General features: G+C 44.3%; 1 protein-coding gene across 2 annotated transcripts in view; it reads right to left on the bottom strand.

Moving 5' to 3' along the window:
• The window catches only part of map2k5 (mitogen-activated protein kinase kinase 5), a 94,312-nt gene that overhangs the window by 28,926 nt on the left and 47,064 nt on the right, over positions 1-18,322 (bottom strand). For both annotated transcript variants that reach the window (XM_042342960.1, XM_007910028.2), the window contains 4 exons: positions 16,794-16,842; positions 14,066-14,139; positions 12,995-13,045; positions 10,158-10,229 (listed from right to left, as the gene is read on the bottom strand). In XM_042342960.1, the coding sequence (XP_042198894.1) occupies positions 10,158-10,229; positions 12,995-13,045; positions 14,066-14,139; positions 16,794-16,842 (246 nt within the window). The remainder of the gene's footprint in view (positions 1-10,157; positions 10,230-12,994; positions 13,046-14,065; positions 14,140-16,793; positions 16,843-18,322) is intronic.

Here is an 18,322-nt window from a genome sequence, read left to right as displayed (position 1 = left end):
GACACTGAGCTATTTAAAGAGAGAGAAAGAGACACAGAATAGGGTGTAATCTTCCAAGGAATAGCCTGCAGATATTTCACTGTACCAAATGTATTTCAGATTTAATGAAGCTCTAATGTCCTTCTTAATTCTCCCTGTTTTGGTATCACCAGGGGTTGAAGGAGCCTCTATCTCCAGAAGGATGCAGGGCTGATGAAAATTATCAACCACCGTTCCGCTTGTGAGTCCAAATCACAGCTTTCAGACACATGAATACATTTTTCTGCCGTCTTACACGAGCAAGAGTGCGAGTTTTTATCGGTTTCAATATAAGTAGGCAGAGGGGTTGCTAGAGGTTCTCATTAAGCTCCCGACGCCACACACCATTTCCTGGGCTGCTACGGCAATAACTGGAGTGCATTATTGGGATAATGTAGATCACCTCCGGAAAATAAAACACATTGTTGCTGAATGCTTTAAGATCATTACTGTATATAAGCAATAAGAATGAGCGAGTGGGCATGCCACGGCTGACTACCCCATGTTAAGATTAAACAATTTAGCCGCTAATGAGCACGTTTGGTCATTACTATTGAACAGTCCTGGGGAAGTCAAACCAATAAATTACTGGGCGAATATTATAATCAGAAGATACAGACAACCCTTTTCTGGTAATTTTATGCTCTTGACAGCAGTTTGTGTGTGGGAACACCAAAAAATGTCCAATAATATACTGTCGTTGACAACCACTTGGTCAAACAGTCTCTGTAGTGAACACAGACTGCACAGAGCTGTCACACAGAAGGAAAGACTGGCTGGTTTTGTGTACAAGGAAGAACAAACCTGGATTTTATAACCTTATCACAGCAAAATTGCTTTAATTCCTGTCAAGTGTAGTGAGTGTTTTTGCCGACAATAGCCGTGAGGTGAATCTACCGACTCTATTTTTGAATAATGTCACGGGATCTTTCAAGCCTCTTGAAGAATGGTTGGAACTAGGTTTAATTTCTCAACTAAAGGACAGCACCTTCCACAATGCAGTGGAGGGCTGGAGTGTCATGTCAGCCTAGACTGTGATCTCAAGTCCCAACGTGGGGCTTGAACCCACAACCTTTTGACCCAGAGGCGAGAGCGCTGCCAACTGAGCCAGGCTCACACGACAGCAGATGGATTACATTGTGTGTACCTGAGCCTTTTACAAATTACTCCTACGACACACAGTCACTACACTTTAAATCCTGTGCTTTGAGGCATCATCTCGACGTGCATTTATACAGCGTCCTTCAGCGCTGAACATTACTGTGCAGTATAGTGACTGTTTTTGGCAGAACAATAGCAAAGCTACACACCGCCTTCTGAATGTAAACCGTCCAGCCATGTTTGAGGGGTTTAAGTGTGCACAATGGCTGGGTCTGACCACACCGAGGCTTAGTGTAGTATTTAAACTGACCATTCAGAGGGCTCTGTCAAAACCCACACATCATATTTAATACTTCCAAGCGCCGGGATCTGATTTATTACTAATCCCAAATCAATTCTCCTGTATTCCAACAGAGCGGTAAAATCCAAATGGATTTCAAAGCCTTCCTTTCTCTGAAATGGAAACAAGATGCCATAGAGGTTAACGTGACAAGACAAGAGAAAGGTCATGGCACCGGGGCTGAAAAGTACAGTGTTGGCTGCAAGTGGCGCTTCTATTAAACGGACAGGATTTACAGGAGAGGACAAGAGGCATTACACATTAATTTAATCTCCAGCAGCCACTTCACAGCTGCACTCCGAAACGCTCTGTCCGAGGGCTTAAGAGCAAAGCCTTGAAAGGCCGTTGAGTTTGACGGCTTCAATTTTTAATGTATAACAGCCATTAGCGGGTAACCTGTGGAATCTTCGCCCCCCCTGTGAAATCAGCACAAAATGATGAAGTGACACATTTGCTTCATGTCTAGAAGCGAGGAGCGAGGAGGGTGGGGGGGGGGGGGGAGGAAAGAGCGGGGGAGGGAAGGTGGGGGGGGGGTCACTAATACCCACATCCCCGGCAGGTAGAAATGTACCCTTAATCACCTCAGAGACAGCCTTTGTGCAATCAGTCTGCTTTCACCACTAAAGCGACCTCTCTGCAGAGAAAGGCACTGCGCTCCCTTCCACAAGCTCACAGATATTGCAGCAAATATCGTTTTTTTGTTAAAAAATATAGCAAGCATTCACACTTTGTTGGCGTGGTGGTGGGGTGGTGGGGGGAAGGGGGCTGGTGGATGGAAAAGGGGGAGAGAGAGAGAGAGAGAGAGAGAGCAACCCACGTCCCCTGTTGGCTGTCTGTATAAGCTGAGATTGCAGCAGAGTGCAGCAGAATGGGGGTCCCAACCTTTGTAAATTGTATGTATCTAAACGAACACTTACTGCTGTTCGCGAGCAGCTAAGCTCTAAGCCCCGACCAGTATAGGGTTATATCCCAGTGCGGCATGCAGATAAATCACTCCCGAATATTACTTCAGCAAACTTTAGCCACGACTGGAACATATGTGCTTCCAAGCCACTGAAGCAAGTGACCATAAAATACACTAATTACTGGAAGTTATGGTCAGTGAGTGATTGATAGCCCTCTGCAAGGCAACTTCCTCATTTCTGCTCCTATGACAGGGCTCATCCGGAGTCTGGCAATTATTAATTCATGACCCTCCCCTAAGGCACAAGTACCTTCACTCTTCTCATTCCCCCACTACCAATGTTACCACAAACTGCAATTAACCACAGAAGCGTCACTTCCATCAGTGCCTCCCGTGGCACCTGAGAAAGAAGGTGCCCCAACCGACACACGTCGGCAAATAAAATCCCTGCCAGTCCGAGACTTGCTGCCACGTTCATTTTTGCACCCCCACCCCCACCCCCCCTCCCCCCACACACACTTATTTTTCTTTTCTTCCTTTGGGTTAATTTTTGTTTAACCTTTCCGTACACACAGAGACTGGCACTTGCGAGCGCTGGGCTATTATTGTGTTTATCGCTGCCCCGAGTGCTAATGTAGATGGCCTGCAGACGAGCAGCTGCTGCAGTTACCCAGGCCGCGGCGATATATTACAGACATCTGCTACACTACGGCACTGTGCTGCCCGAGAGCCTTTCTTTTTAACCCTCTCTGCACGGCGAAGGCTTACTTACTCTTCGACTGATCAAAGATAATATTTCACCCTAAGAACGCAAGAATTTGCTGGCAATAGGAGACCAAGGTCCATCCATCCAGTTCGCCTTCCACCAGCCTGGTCATCGCCAGCGCATGTCGTGCTCCAAACTGTATACTGTATCCCCCAGATATTATTTCCTAACAGAAATCGATCTAATTTGTAAGGATTGCTGAGAACTGCAGAACATTTAAGCATATACCACTAACCATCTCAAGACACTTTACGAGCACGTGTAGTGACTGTAAAGTGTAGGCAAGCAAACACGCCAGTCACTTAGTGCACAGCCTGGATCCTGTTCACCAGGTGAACGAGCAAATTATCTGGAGGGTCGTTGCCAAGTCACCAGGATAAAACGTCCCTCTCGTCGCCAATTGTGTCATGGGATCTTTAATGTCTGCCCTTAAAAGGGGCGGCGGATTGGATCTGGGCTTAACGTCTCACTCGAAAGACGGCATCTCCGACAATGCATTGCTCCCCAGGATATCACTGGAGCATCAGCCTAGCCTGTGATCTCGAGTCTGACTCAGAGGCAGAAGAGCCACCTGGCCAGACTGACACAGTTAAGAGAGCAGAGAGGATTCCTGACGGGGGCTTTAGGAAAAGCGACTGAAGAATTCAGAGTTACCGCCGTCCTAATCAGCTAAACAAACAAGCCATTGCTTCCTCATTGTCAGCAGTAAACGTTAGTTAGCTTGTTATGAAGGAGTCAGATGAGGTGGTGGCTGGGTTGGGGGGGAGGGGAAGGGGGATGGGAGGCATCATTCGCTCCCGCAAAAGTTAATTTAACATTTCGAAAGCGTAACTGCAGCAGCAGAGACTATGCCACGCGTCAGCATCGCATCCACTGAGGGTTTGCAGGACAGCAGTGACGAGCGAGCGAGCCGGGTAGCAGAACTCAGAAACTTCAAATTCATTAAAAGTACTGTTACTGCTCATCGCCTTGAGGTTTAATCAACTCTGTCCCCTATTCCGGCACAGTACCTTTGTGTTTCTGCACTATATATAGCTGTAGCAAACCATAGCTGCTGATTAAAACCTACACTACCGAAAAACATCGTCTTTTAACTAAAAAATGCTCCTCATTCCTTAGAAGATTTTGTTTGCTTGAAAATGTGACGTGTGATATGATGAATACTGTCGCTCGGTACGAGCTGAAACCTAGAAAAAAACAGTGCAGAACATTACCGGAGGCCATGGTAATGCCATTGGAAATGTGATCAGTCAGATTTATTAAGCCGGGTCAATTTGGGGCGTATGTGTGTGTGTAGTGGGGTGGGGGGTGGGGGAGAGGAAGAGCGAGGGCTGATCTGTCTGGTTACAAGTCCCAGATGTTGATTACCCCTCTGGCTGAAGAAATACTTCCTGGCGTCTGCCTTGAACCCGCTCTTCACACCTCTGAACCCCGCCTCTTCGGCATTAGGCTCCACCTACCACTTGACAAGCACTCTGTGAACTGATCACACACAGAACTGATATGTTTAGCAGCTCTATAAACTTGTACTTCTGTCAGTTTTCCTGTACAATCAACTTTAGTGAACAGCCTTGTTTACCCAGGCTAATTGTCAAACCCTGACAGTAATCGGATGTTATTTAAAATGGGCCTCTTGCCAATTTGATATGGTAGTTAGGGTTCTTATTAAGTTTCAAAACGGAGAAGTAGTAACAGGAAAAAAGGCCACACAACAGTAGTATTTTCTCCTAGAAATCTGTGGATCGGGTTGTGTGTGATCGCATCGACTTGTGCGCTTGGACTAGAGGTGGGTACAGACATTCTCATGGCTGGGCATTGTAACCAAGTTTGCACGAACAGCCTTGTGTTGTCAACATTTTGGAGACTTTAAGGGCTGAATATTTTAGGTGCTGGAAATGCGATGACGTGGCTGGCTCTACATTTTAACCGAGCACTCGCCTTGCAAGCCAGAGGACCCGAGTTCGAATCCTGGGCAGTGCGAAACCTTAAGCAAATTTCCTTATTCCGCACACCTGTTTACTTAGCAGAAACATGTTAGTAAATTAGCCGATTGCTTTCCGGGGGTAATAATCCCATCCAAAAAAATAATAATATTAAAAGCGCGACCAAGTTAGAGGGGGAATGCCTTCTGCCCAAGGTTGAATATTGGGGGAATTATTATGTTATGTTTCATTTTCAGCTCACGCTGGTTTTAAGAGGATGGAAACTAACCTGCTTTGAGATGGCCAGAGTTATTGGAAATTTGTACAAATCAAATGGACAAAAACAAACTGCCCACAAAAAAAATATAAACATTGCAGGACAAATGTGCTCATTGACTCGCTCGCTAACTGTAACCCCTGAGGCGGATGTTTCTGATGCTCCGAGGGAAAGCAAACGCCAATAAAACCCTTCAAATCATTGAAAGGAGAATCATCACCCTGTGCAGTTCAGGGAATAACTTTTAAGCTTTGCTTGTAATTATGCAAAGCACTTAAAGCATTTAGCCTGCTGCTAATATGTTACGTCTCTCCTCTGACTCCTGTCGCCATCAGAAAAACACACAAACACATCGCTCTGCACTTCAAGTGATCAGCAGGAATGATTACAATTGCAGAATCATAGAAATTTACAGCTCACTCCCCCACTGGAGCTCTCTACTCTAACCCCATTCCCCTGCTCTCCCCCCATTGTGTCCGTGCTGGTGCTCGCTCCCCACTGGAGCTCTTTATTCTAATCCCATTCCCCTGCTCTTTCCTTTTGCCCTTTCAAGTTATTTTTCCTGACGTACTTATCCAATTCCTTGTTAACCGCTGTTATTGGAGTCGGCTTTGACAACTATGTGAGATTCCACATTCTAACAACCATTGATGTAGAGGAAGATCTTCTAACCTGCCTTTTTACCTCATCTCCTGCAGAATACACAAAACCCAGAGAAACAGTCACAGGCAACAACAACAACTTATATTTATATAGCGCCCTTCATGCAGGGCAGCATCTCAGAGCGCTTAACAGTGATGGAGCCCGACTTCATCAGATTTCCACAGGTTTCAAAATAAAAACTAAAAGCCTTGTGGACATTTAGACTCTCTCCAAGTCCAGAGTTACATTTACAGCACAAATTAAATGGCAAAGTTGGAATTCCATAGTGTCAGGAGAGCGCTTAATAACATTGATACAAAGCCTGCTGTATGAACCAATCTACCTGCTTGGTTCTTTTTATAGAGAGAAGAATATAAACTATCAGCGCCAGTGTGACATGTGTTCAGCTGCCCACTTGGACTGTTATAGTAGCTGAGGCGGTGAATTAACATTAACGCGTTGTGTCTATTATCTCGACTTCAATAGCAAGTCTTAGTTTGACGACAGTGACCTTGTCTGTCTGTTTTTGCCTGTTACTCACCTACCTCAAGACACATTGTGTTCCCCTGAAACCTTTGTCCTTGCCTGCTCCGCTCACGGAATCACTCAAACCGCTTGAAGGGGGGCCTCTGTGGGACGGCTGACATACCAATTAACTAAATACAACAAAAGGCAAATTGTTCCTCGCACCTTCCTCCCGAGACGTCGGCCACTGACAGAATTACAGGGTAGGGAGTGGACAGTGTGTGTGTATCTATGTGTGTGTGTATGTATCTTGTGTGTGTGTGTATGTATGTATGTGCGCCCGTGTGTGTATGTGTGTTGGTTGTGTAAAAGATTCCAAACATAAATGGCACAGAACTGATTCGCCAGAAACTGCTAACGTTTCACTTAAATCAAATGATTTTTTTAGGGGGATGGGGGAGAATAGCAACTAATCTTAATACTGCACATGTGTTGGGATTCTGTAGTGCTGGCCAGGAAAGCAAATGACAACATTTATACAAAGCCATCTTCAGCAGTGATATTAATAATAATCCTCAGATTTGATATTGAGGAGTTTATTATTCTGTTTAAACACCACTCTCTCTCATCCCTCCCCTCAAACAAATCTGGTGGGTGTGTTATTCTCCTGGGGCAGTTTCCTTTCCCTGTTTGTCTCCCTCCAAGTTGCAAATCCCAGACTAAGAGACGGTTGCCCTCTGTGCCCTCTCTGTGTCCCAGTGGCCTTGGCTGGCCGACTAGACGTGAAATGATCCCAGTCTGTGCTGAGCTAGACAATATCCACTGGGGGGTCCTAGAATTGGTTTGAGTGAGCGCCCCGGGTTAAAGAGAAGGAACATCAGTCAGAGGTACAACACCGGCCAGGAAAGGGGACATTATAATAATAACAATCCTTGTATTTGATACAGCGCCTCATCACGTCTTCGAGACGTCTCAAAGCGCTTCACAGAATATATTGTAAATTGAATTGACTGTGTAATTTGTGGGTGAAACGTCACGGCAAATTGCTCACAGCAGTTTCCCCAAAACAGTCATGGAATGAATGACCAAATTACCTACTTACTGCTAGGTAATTCTCGTGTGGAATAAGGAAAGTTGCCCACGGTTTTTGCCATGCCTGGGTCTTCTCGTTTGCGAGTAGAATACGCTAACCACTACACTACGGGACTCCACGAGACATTCATACACAAGAAAACGGGACAGTGTGTCAGGTTGGGATCAAGCTCACATCAAGCTTTACCTCAAGCTCACATAAAGGCTAGTTGAGAGGCACTGGAGGGCAGACGACTGAAAATCACATTATCACATTCGTTTGAAAAGTTTTTGTGTAAAACCCAAGCAAAGCTTCTTCTTTCTCCTCAGCGAAGAACCGGACTTCTGGGTTTACAAGGAGATTCCGGTCTTCATTATAGATAGAAAGTGGATTTTGTTTGGGAGCAGTTAATGATAACTTGGCAATTTAATTCACTGGGTGCAGATGAAGTCCTGAATGTAACAAGACGGAAGATTGAGTAGTTTATGTTTGTCATTGAATCCAGACCTTAAATTATAGCATATTACTAACTGCCAGCCTTACATAGTCTCCAAAGAGATATACTGTACTCTGGTCTCAACTAGATGGAAAATAAATCTGAATGAAAGTAACACTGAAATTATCCCGATTGAAGGCTACACGAGGGCATTGTGATAACCACTGAACAGTAACTCCCAGGCTGGATTAAACACATTCCACAATCAGTGGGCAAAATTACAGTGTTTCAGAGCACAATATACAAGTCTAGAGTAAACACCCACATACACCCCAACAACAACTTGCAGTTATATAGCGCCTTTCACAGCGGGTAGCGTCTCTGAGCATTTAAAAGTACAGTTCAAGCTGGTGCACAAGTCCAGGCATTTGCTGTAACAAATCCACGTTTTAAAAAATAATAATTTGGTCACTCAATTCCACGACAGTTTGTGGGACGCTGCTGTGTGCAATTGGCTGCTGCGTTCTGCCCCCAAATATACAGTCAATTCACTTTACAGTACATCCTGTGAAGCGCTTTGAGACATCTGATAAAGCGCTATATCAAATGCGAGGATTGTTATTATTATTAACAATTACTGCAAAGCATTTGTGGCAAAGTGAGACAGGCGTCACACGAAACCCACCATCGTGCCTTTGCTGTGCCACCAGAACAATGCAATGAATAAAACTCTGCTCCTTTCCACATCTCACTGCAAAGCGAGAGAGCGCGGGGGGGGGGTGGTGGGGGGGGAGAGAGAGAGAGAGAGAGAGAGCGCCCGAGGGAGAGAGAGAGAGAGAGAGAGTGCTCGTGCGAGGGGGAGAGAGAAAGAGAGAGAGAGCTGCCGAGCGGGTAAAGTGAATCCCTGTTTATACCAGTAAGACACCATGCCTAGATAGCAAACCACTCACTCCAGTGCTTCCTCTTTGAGCACATATGTAGAAATTATAAATCGTTATTAGGGGGCTTGCCTTAGGACCATAAACAGGCACTTAACATTAATTAGTATTTTAAATAAATGCTTCCTTTAACGTGATTTATGAAGACAGGAAGAATGCTGCAAAGAGACACGGAAGGTGAACTGCTGGCTATTTCTCGGCAAGCAAGTGTAATCAATCTATTAGTCTGACGGATTCATTGTAATTGCCTAATTTAATTTCAGAAGAATATGAACTCAGTCACCGACCGACAGCCTGAAATGCCGCAGCAACAGAGCAATGGATATAAAGCTGAGATGAGATGTTCTGTCGCTTTTTATGGAGTCCGATCAGGGGATGTAAATGACTAATAATCATCATTTCGTGCCCAATGGTGATGGCAGAATTGCTGTGTGCAGCGCACAGCCCAGGCGCACAGGCAGCAGCGGAGGGTTCTATTAACTCATGGCTTCACTGACCTCTAACAAACCCAAATAATGCAAACAACTGCCCTTAATATCTCCGCACGCCTTGCCGACCGAGGTTGACTGTTCCAAATCACTGGGAAATACCCACGCTGCGTTACACTAGCATGTGGGTATATTTGCCACCTCTCTGTCGGGAGCTCTGAGGGGTAAAGCAATGTACTACACCTTCTGTTATTCAAACTGAGAAACCCCAGCACCGCCCTCTGGCCTTCCAGGCTACAGAACAAGACACAATGCCACAGTCTGAGGAAGCACGATTCCACTGCAGTTAACTCCACAAATTGGTACTAATGGTAAATATCGCTTTGTATGTTCTACGGACAAGGTTCCAGCCTGGAATTTACTGTAACGTACATGACCTGGGCTCAGGTGGTGCTGAGCCACTCTCTGCTGTCCATATACATTGGTACATCACAGCATCATGGACTGGGCTTCCATCTACACTCTCAGGTAGAGAGCTTCTAATCTCAGGTGGATGGTTAAGGGGAGGGAGGGGGGAAGACAAGAGAAAGGCTGGGGCAGAGGCGAGGGTGTAGGAAAGGCAGAGGGACTCTCACTCTTTGCTACACTCTTGAATCTCAAAGTGTCAATGGCAGAGCAACTCAACGTGAGGGCTGGGAGGTGATTTTGTTGAAGGATGAAAGTGTTGAGAGTGGGAAAGATGCCGTTACACTAAGTAAGTGTGTGAAAAATGGACAGGCGTATTCAGGGAGATTCAACTTGTTCTTAAAGCTGAGAGAGACAGACAGACCCACCTAACATCCACCTACCTCCATGAACGAAATGCCAAAACTCCAGACGTCTGAATGTATTCCGTACTGTTCACCTGATATCCTTTCGGGCTGGGAAGAGGAAAGAACCGGTATAATAATAATAATAATAATAATAATCCTTGCCTTTAATGTAGCGCCTTATCAGGTCTTTGAGACGTCTCAAAGCGCTTCACAGGATATCCTGTAAGTGAATTGACTGTATAATTTGTGAGTGAACAATTTGATGGGTTTAGCTGCTCCTCAATGCAAAACATTTACAATTCATAATAATAATAATAATTCTTCACAGAATTACAGGATATGCTATAAAGTGAATTGACTGGATTTTTGTGGGAATTTTTTAAAAAACATTCTGGTAAAGGGAACATCAGCGAGAAAAATCAAAAAGTTTCTCTTCTAAGAAAGATGATGAAACCAGCTTTAATTATAGGTTCTCTCATTACAGCACTTTCCAAACCCAATTTACATTAACCTTCAGGTTCTATGATTAAATACAGCAGTTTTGCCCATTCAATTACACCAGGATAATTGGCTATAATCAACATTAATGAAGGTCAAAAGGGGAGCCCAACAAGTTATAAAACTGCACCTTCAATTCTTTGGGAGCATTGGAGAAAAAAGCACCCAGTGATCAACTGGTGAGTGGATGGGAACAGGAGAGGAGAGGCCTGAAATCAACACAGCTATAGGAAAAACTATTTAAGTTTGAAATAAAAAAAAACTCCTTAAGAGGCCTCGAATTCTGTCTGGTTGTAGCTTTAACACCATTGGGACGTTGCCGTGTGCAATTGGCTGCCGCGTTTCGCTGGCAAAATCCAGTCAATCCACTTTACAGTGTATCCTGTGAAGCGCTTTTGATACGTCTCAACAACTTGATTAGGCGTTATATCAAACGCAAGAATTATTATTATTGTCTTTCAGTTTGAGATGCGCAGAAATTTGGAAAGTTCTTAAACTTGATCTCGCTCCCTTTTATACTTATTCTCTTCAAACACTTATCCAGTTCCTTTTAAACATTACTATCTTAGTATCGATAGTGACTTTTGCTCAGCATCTTATCACAACGAAAACGTTTCAAAGTGCTTCACCCAACCAGACCCTTTAAAGTGTAGTGACTTGTTGTGCAAGTAAAACCCGACAGCTAATCTGCTCCAGCGAGGTTCCCCACCCACGGCAATGAGATGACGGGCCAATTAATCTAGATTTGACGAACACTGGCAAGCACACTGGGAGAATTCCCCGTTCTTCTTCAGAAATACTGCCGTGGGATCTTTAACGGCCACCTGAACAGCCAGATGGGACCTCAATTTAACGTCTCAGCCAAAGGACGGCACCTCCAGCAGTGAAGCGCTCTCTCGATACTGCCCCACAGAGCAGCAGCGAGCGAACCCGACCCTAAGACTAGTCGGTGTGAATGCTTTGCTGTCAGTCAAAACTACAGAGACGTTTCTCAGCTGTGTAACCTGGCTGTAATTACTATAATGCGATCAGACTGGGTGAGAAATACTACTTCCTTCATTCAAGGAGAATTCTTTGATCAGGGAAAAAGGCGGGCAAGTGTGATACAAAGCAGTCGATAATTTTCTCTCTGGCGTTTCAGCCGCCCTGAATTGATTTGAAAATAATTATACCAAATAAGCAGCTCTTACACTCAGGCGAAGCCGCGACACTCCACAGCGATCCCCAGGTAAACCGCAATTTACTTAATGGAAAGGGGATGTTTTAAAGCTGGACTTTCGCACTCTTCACTCAAAGTGAAAATAAATGCATTAAATTAACAGTGCCACAAAGCCGATCATATAAATAGCCTCGTGTGTGTGTTTGATGTGAGCTTTACTGATTTGCCCAGCTGAGCCCTCCCTGATATTCTTTGCCCTCACCCAATAACCCGAGCAAAGATTAAATTGGGGACATGACAATTTTCTTAGCACTACCACAAATTGATAGAGTCAGGAAATATCGCTTCTAATGAACAAACCTTGCGTTTTAAAGGTTCGGTTTTCGGGCTAATTAAACTTTCTGAAAGATTTGGTGCCATTTAACTATTAATTGCAGACTTGGGGGTCAGGTAGACCAGCGATGCTGCACATGAACAGGGCCTTCTCATGTTTGTAGAATCAAACAATTTTTCAGCACAGAACAAGGCTGTTCAGTCCACTGTACAAACAGTCGCATTGACTACCACTACAGGCATTATACCAAATTCGGATTCCTGGTTGCTGTGTTATTCCTTGCCCTCTCTCTGTACACCAGCCCCACTTACACTTGTCAAAAGTACCTGCGTTCGGAAGCTGTAGTGTTCCCTTCCTTCAATATCCCTGAAACGTCCGACAGAACCCCGCAACACAAAGCAGGACCTTATTCTCTACTGGAACTTAAGCAGCTATTTAATTCAGATGGTAATGCTTTTGAGATGTAGAATTCTTTTAAACATTATCGTGACCTACTTACTGACAAACCTGGCTTTTAAATCCCCCTGAATTCCCAGGTGGATGGTGAGCGGATTTTGATGCGTGAAATGTACCCGAAACCGACACTGCATTAAAGACCACACCCCCACCCGTCCCCCGCCCCATGGAAACAAAGCTCGGAGGCACAGTAAAACCAGGTGAGTGCACAACCCAGGTCTGCGCACGGCCTCACACGGTATTTATCAGGTGAGAAGAGGTGGTTTTCAACGCATGTGTGGGACGATAGTACAAACAGCACCAAAAGCAAAAAGGGGAATGAATGTGATTGCCGGCAGAGGTCCAAACTTGTCCAACGACACCCCAGTGATATTAAAGTGGGCGCCATTTAACCATACTTGTGGCATCTGTGGCAACTGTACTCACCGCCATGTAGGCATTGGTTCCCACATAAGTCTTGGCGATCGAATTCACCAGCTACAAGGAAGAACCAAAAGACAGGTGGATTCTTTTGTTTAGTGAGTGTGTCAATGGATGTCTAACACTCGGCTTCTCAGACTCAACAGAGATGGGGAGAAGGGAGGACGGCGAAATGGGAAGAAAGGGTAACTCACTTCCCCCCACCCCTCCCCACACACACACACTCAAAAAAAGCAAATTAGAGTCCTCAAAGTGAGTTTGCCTACATGAGAAAGGAGGGAGTAGAGGGACATTGGAGAGGGGATTAGGAGGGGTGAAGGCTGGTATGAAGTGTGGACTAGTTGGGCCGAATGGCCTGTTTCCATACTGTGATGGACTCTCTATGTGATTCCAGAAAATATCTGACTGGCTGAATGCAGAAAAATCTTCGGTCACGGGGGACAAGCGCACTGTCGTGAGCTCTCTGCTTAAAACAGCGACAAAAGGAAAGAGCACAAAAACTGTGCCGGGAGAATAGACATTGACAACTTTTAATATACCGTTGACCTTCTATTTCTCCAAACTCTTTTGACGGAGAAACAGGCCGATTGGAATTCAAATCAACACCAAAGCAAACTCACAGGTCACCCCCGCAGGTCTCTCCAGGGCCAAAAAAAAAATGGAAATTAATTAAATTTTTGAACATCGCCTTCTAAATGCCCGTCACTATTGTTGATCTGCACATTAATTTCTATTGCAGGCCCTGCCCAGCTCCCCAGACACGCCACGCGTTCTGCCCTCCCTTTTGTTCTGGGCCCAAACAATTTCATATCCAACATGCATAGCAATGAACTCGCTCTATTTTCTTGAATAGTAATTACAATATCAGCAATTTTTTAGCTGCCGTTAAACAATGGACGATTGGGATTGTGATGAAACAAAATCGCTGAGAGATTAAATGTGAATATAAAAGGCCTTTCCCTGACCAGGTGTGGGGGCTGCGGAGAGAGAGAGTGCTCGTCCAGAGTGCCTTTGATGGTTTAAATAAAGACCCCACCCCCCACCACACCCCTCCCTCCCACTCCGTCCCCATCATACCTGGGTGCTGACTCCGAAGTCACACAGCTTGACCTGTCCCCGAGTGTTCACCAGCATATTAGAAGGTTTGACATCTGCAAGGGAACCAAAGTGGGGCATAGAAACAAACCCTTTAAAAGCACCTCTGAAATTAATGATTCTGTAATTACAGCTGGATTTCAGCAACGCAGAGGATCAAAGCCACACAAAAGCATCTAGATTAGTACAGCAAGCCTTGCACCTGGTGCCCCAGCCTTTACAATGGAGCAGGATTGCCTGTGCACAAAAAACATATCGAAACGGCAAGGAGAGAGGGGGGAAGGTTACGGATATGGAATAATTCTCATTATAGCTCAGATGCTCTTAATGTTTTCCGGGCAAAAAGGCGAGAAGAAGAAGACGCCATTTAACAGCCTCGCAGAAGTTTGGAAGATAATGCTTTTTTTAAAAAAATCATTTAACTTATTAGTTAAAACAACTCGACAGGTTCTGTTGATAACTGAGTCTGCTGTCAACTCTCTCTCTTCCTTCTCCCCCACCCACCCTCACCCCACCACAAGGCGTTGGCTCAACTACCCCACAGCGCAAACAAGAGATACAAACAACCAGTCTCCAGAATTTCACAACAGTGCGTCACAGTCAATCACTCTTTTAAATAATAATAATAATCCTTGCATTTGATACAGGGCCTTATCACGTCTTCGGGACGTCTCAAAGCACTTCACAGAATATACTGTAGAGTGAATTGTCTGTATATTTGTGAGAGAAACGCGGCAGCCAATTGCGCACAGCAGCGTCCCACAAACAGTCATGGATTGAGTGGCCACATTTTAAAAAAAATGAGCTCTGGAACCGTGTTCACTTCAAATGTTCTTTGGCTGATGAGTTACAATGCACAAACATACACGTGCACGCACACTTACACGTAAGCACACACCACACGCGCGCACACACATACTACACACACCACACACACGCGCGCACACACACACCACACACACACACGTACTACACACACACCACATACACACACACGCACAGAGTCATTAACTTCAGTTTCCTCTGTTTGAACCCTGCATGTTAATTCATCCTTTCACACTGTGAGTCTCGGGGATGAATCCCCGATGGTGGAAACAGCGTTTAGTGTTACAACAAAAAGTATTCAAACAAGAGAAAGACAGAAATAAACAAAAGAATATTCAAGTTAATGATCACTCTTTGTGACAGGTTTTCACTAAACGTTACTGTTGTGGAGAAAATAACTTTCCCTTCGCATTTATTTCAGTTTATAATGAAAAGCGCACAATCTAACTACCCAGAGGTTTAATGGGAATTAATTTAAATGATCAGTTGATTCTCTTCCCCTCCCTGGTTCAAATCAATTCTTCCTGGACCTTTGTTAAGTGTTTTGTTGCAAAGAAAAAAAAGTCACCGATTTGAAATATAATAATAATAATCATCCTTGCATTTGATAGAACGCCTTATCAGGTCTTCGAGATGTCTCAAAGCACTTCACAGAATATACTGTATAAAGGGAATATACCTCAAAGTGCAAATATCACCATCAAACAGCCAGCAAAACAATAATAATAATAATAATCCTTGCATTTGATATAGCGCTTTTCACGTCGGGAGGACGTCCCAAAGCGCTTAAACAAGAAAGAATAAAGCACGAGCGAGACTGGGTATGCAAGCGAGCACACACAGACCAAGAGGGAACCTCAGTACCTGTGAGGACAGTTTATATGACAGATGCCAAAGATAGTTATGCACTCCAGCAATCGATTTTAACTTGGTCACCGGTACGGGAATTTTGAATTGGCAATATTATGGGTTAATAAAGGGCGTGTGTATGAGATTGTCTCGGCCGTTTTGCCTGCTTACACCTCATTTAAACCCAAGCAGTCAGTGGATGAGTGGTGAAGAAGATTTGCAACAAACCATCAGGCCACTGCTCTCAGATCGAAAAGCTTTGGGCCTCGTTAACCTTTGCCAGCAGCTAGTTTTGGTGAGTCAACAGCAACTCAGCCGGCTTGCCTGGCTCTCCGGTCAGCTTCACATTCTGTTAACCACATTTATCCTTTCACAGATTCAAATGGTCTCAACCCTCGTCCAACTACAAGCCCTTCAAGCTCACACACAGTGACTCCGCGTGACTATCCCAGGCTCTGTGGGCAAGTGACACTCGCAGGCACTGCGTATGGTCCATCTTATCCATGCCTTTAAGGACAAGATACAGACACCAATTGGTTACAGTGCGCTGGGACCCTCCGCAGGTAAGCACCCGAGCTGCTCAATCAGAGAAATGGAGAACCCAACGCAAGAGCTTTTATTTATTCATCACCTAAAGACGACACCGCTGTGGTTTAGAAAGCTTGTATATATATATATATAACTGGCGCCAGTTAATGGGGATGTGGCTAACGTGGAGATGTGGATCAATATTGATGGGCTTGGCTTAATGGGGAGGATCTGATAAATGAGAGAAATTTATTTCCACAAAGAGTCCCAATTAACAGGCATTTCCTACACAACCAGAGACTGAGATGAAGTTAACTCAGCAACAAGTAACCTTGATCTTAACCAACACTGGATGCTATGATAACTCCTGAATACACACTTGAACCAACACAGTAATGGATGTGATCTAGACTTGACCCCGGTGATGAAAGTCCGTCTTGTTATTCAACTATTTCAAGCAAAAAATAAGCATTCTGTGGAAATTTGATGAAAAAAAAACATCACGTACCACGATGCAAGATCTTCAGGCTCCACAGGTAAGTCAGGCCTTTCACCACCTGCAGGGTGAAGAGTCACAGAGAATTAAAGATGTTCTTTTGTAATGATTAAAAAAGTTAATAACAGACGATGTCCCATAGCTGTTAACTATCCCACTTCCAGAATCAACCAAGTCCTGGATGAGTTTTGATATCAAGTGGCTCCTGCATTTTGCCCACAAAATATACGGTCAATTCACTTTACAGTATATTCTGTGAAGGGCTTTGAGACGTCTCGAAGACGTGATAAAGCGCTGTATCAAATGCAAGGATTATTATGTCAGGAGACCAGATGGAAGGCAGAGCAAGCTCTATGTCGGTGCTCCTGTCATTGGAAGGCACGTTGTAAAATATGTTTCTTAAAAAAAAAATCGCTTTGTAATTAGACAATTTATCAGCTGACTTTGCTAACAGGCTGAAGGCTGAGGGTGGAAAATCTGATGGACTCGGAGCAGATGAGGTCCAGTTTGGTGTCAGTGCATTAATAACAGAAATCCACACTCAACATGCTAGATCTGAGTCAGTGCTCTGAAACTCAGGAGACTTGTGGAGTATTTTTCTCTCTCTCTCTCCCTGCGACAGAAAAGCTGGCATAATCTAAATGGCTGACTGTATTTTGATTAAGTCACTCGCCTGCTGAATAAACAGGAACTGCATACAGCTAACACAGCAAACCTTGAGTCCGCATTCCTGTAGGTTAAACAAGTTTGGCCCTCGCACAATCTGCTCCATGACACTTTACTAGCGGCTGAGCACAGGCACACAGAGCTCACAAAACACACAATCAATACACTTTACAGTATATTCCGTGAAGCGCTTTGAGACGTCTCAACGGCGTGATAAGGAGCTATATCAAATGCAAAGATTATTATTAATATGATTTAACAATAACTATGTCAGGTCCTGTCCGGTCTACTGACATACGAAAGAAGCAATCTCCCCCGCCCACCCCATGTAATTTCCAATATCAATTAATAGATTGACATCAACATTCATCCAGTCTGAGTATTAATATAACTGTAAGAATAACGACCTTGATTTACCACATTTGTAGAAATATTAACTGCAACGTATAAGAGTATTAACCTGTACACATGAAAACATTAAACAGTTTTATAGGCCTATTCACTGTCTTGCTTAGAAATATTAATCGGAGCTTATAGGAATATTAACCTTTACGCATAGGTCATTAACCTGCATTTATAGGAGCATTAACCTGTATATATGGTATTAATCGGATTTTCTGAGGGTATTAGCAACGCGCTATGACACAAAGATCCTCAGCACATTGAAACCTATCAAAGCACTTCACGGATAATTATTGGCTGGTGTAGTGACTACTTTTGGAATAAAAAGCAGCAGCCATTTGTGTACAGCAAAGTCCAGGGTGCAATAAACAGATATGAGATGAAGGACTTCTGCTTGCGGGAGAAAATGGGTGCAGGACAACTCAGCTGGTCACTAGATAGAGAGAGAGAGAATGACAGGTACAGAGACACAG

Source organism: Callorhinchus milii, unplaced genomic scaffold (genome assembly GCF_018977255.1).
Source record: "Callorhinchus milii isolate IMCB2004 unplaced genomic scaffold, IMCB_Cmil_1.0 Scaffold22, whole genome shotgun sequence".
Taxonomy (NCBI): domain Eukaryota; kingdom Metazoa; phylum Chordata; class Chondrichthyes; order Chimaeriformes; family Callorhinchidae; genus Callorhinchus; species Callorhinchus milii.
The sequence above is the reverse complement of the archived record's forward strand: the minus strand, read 5'-3'. Positions and strand labels throughout refer to the sequence as shown.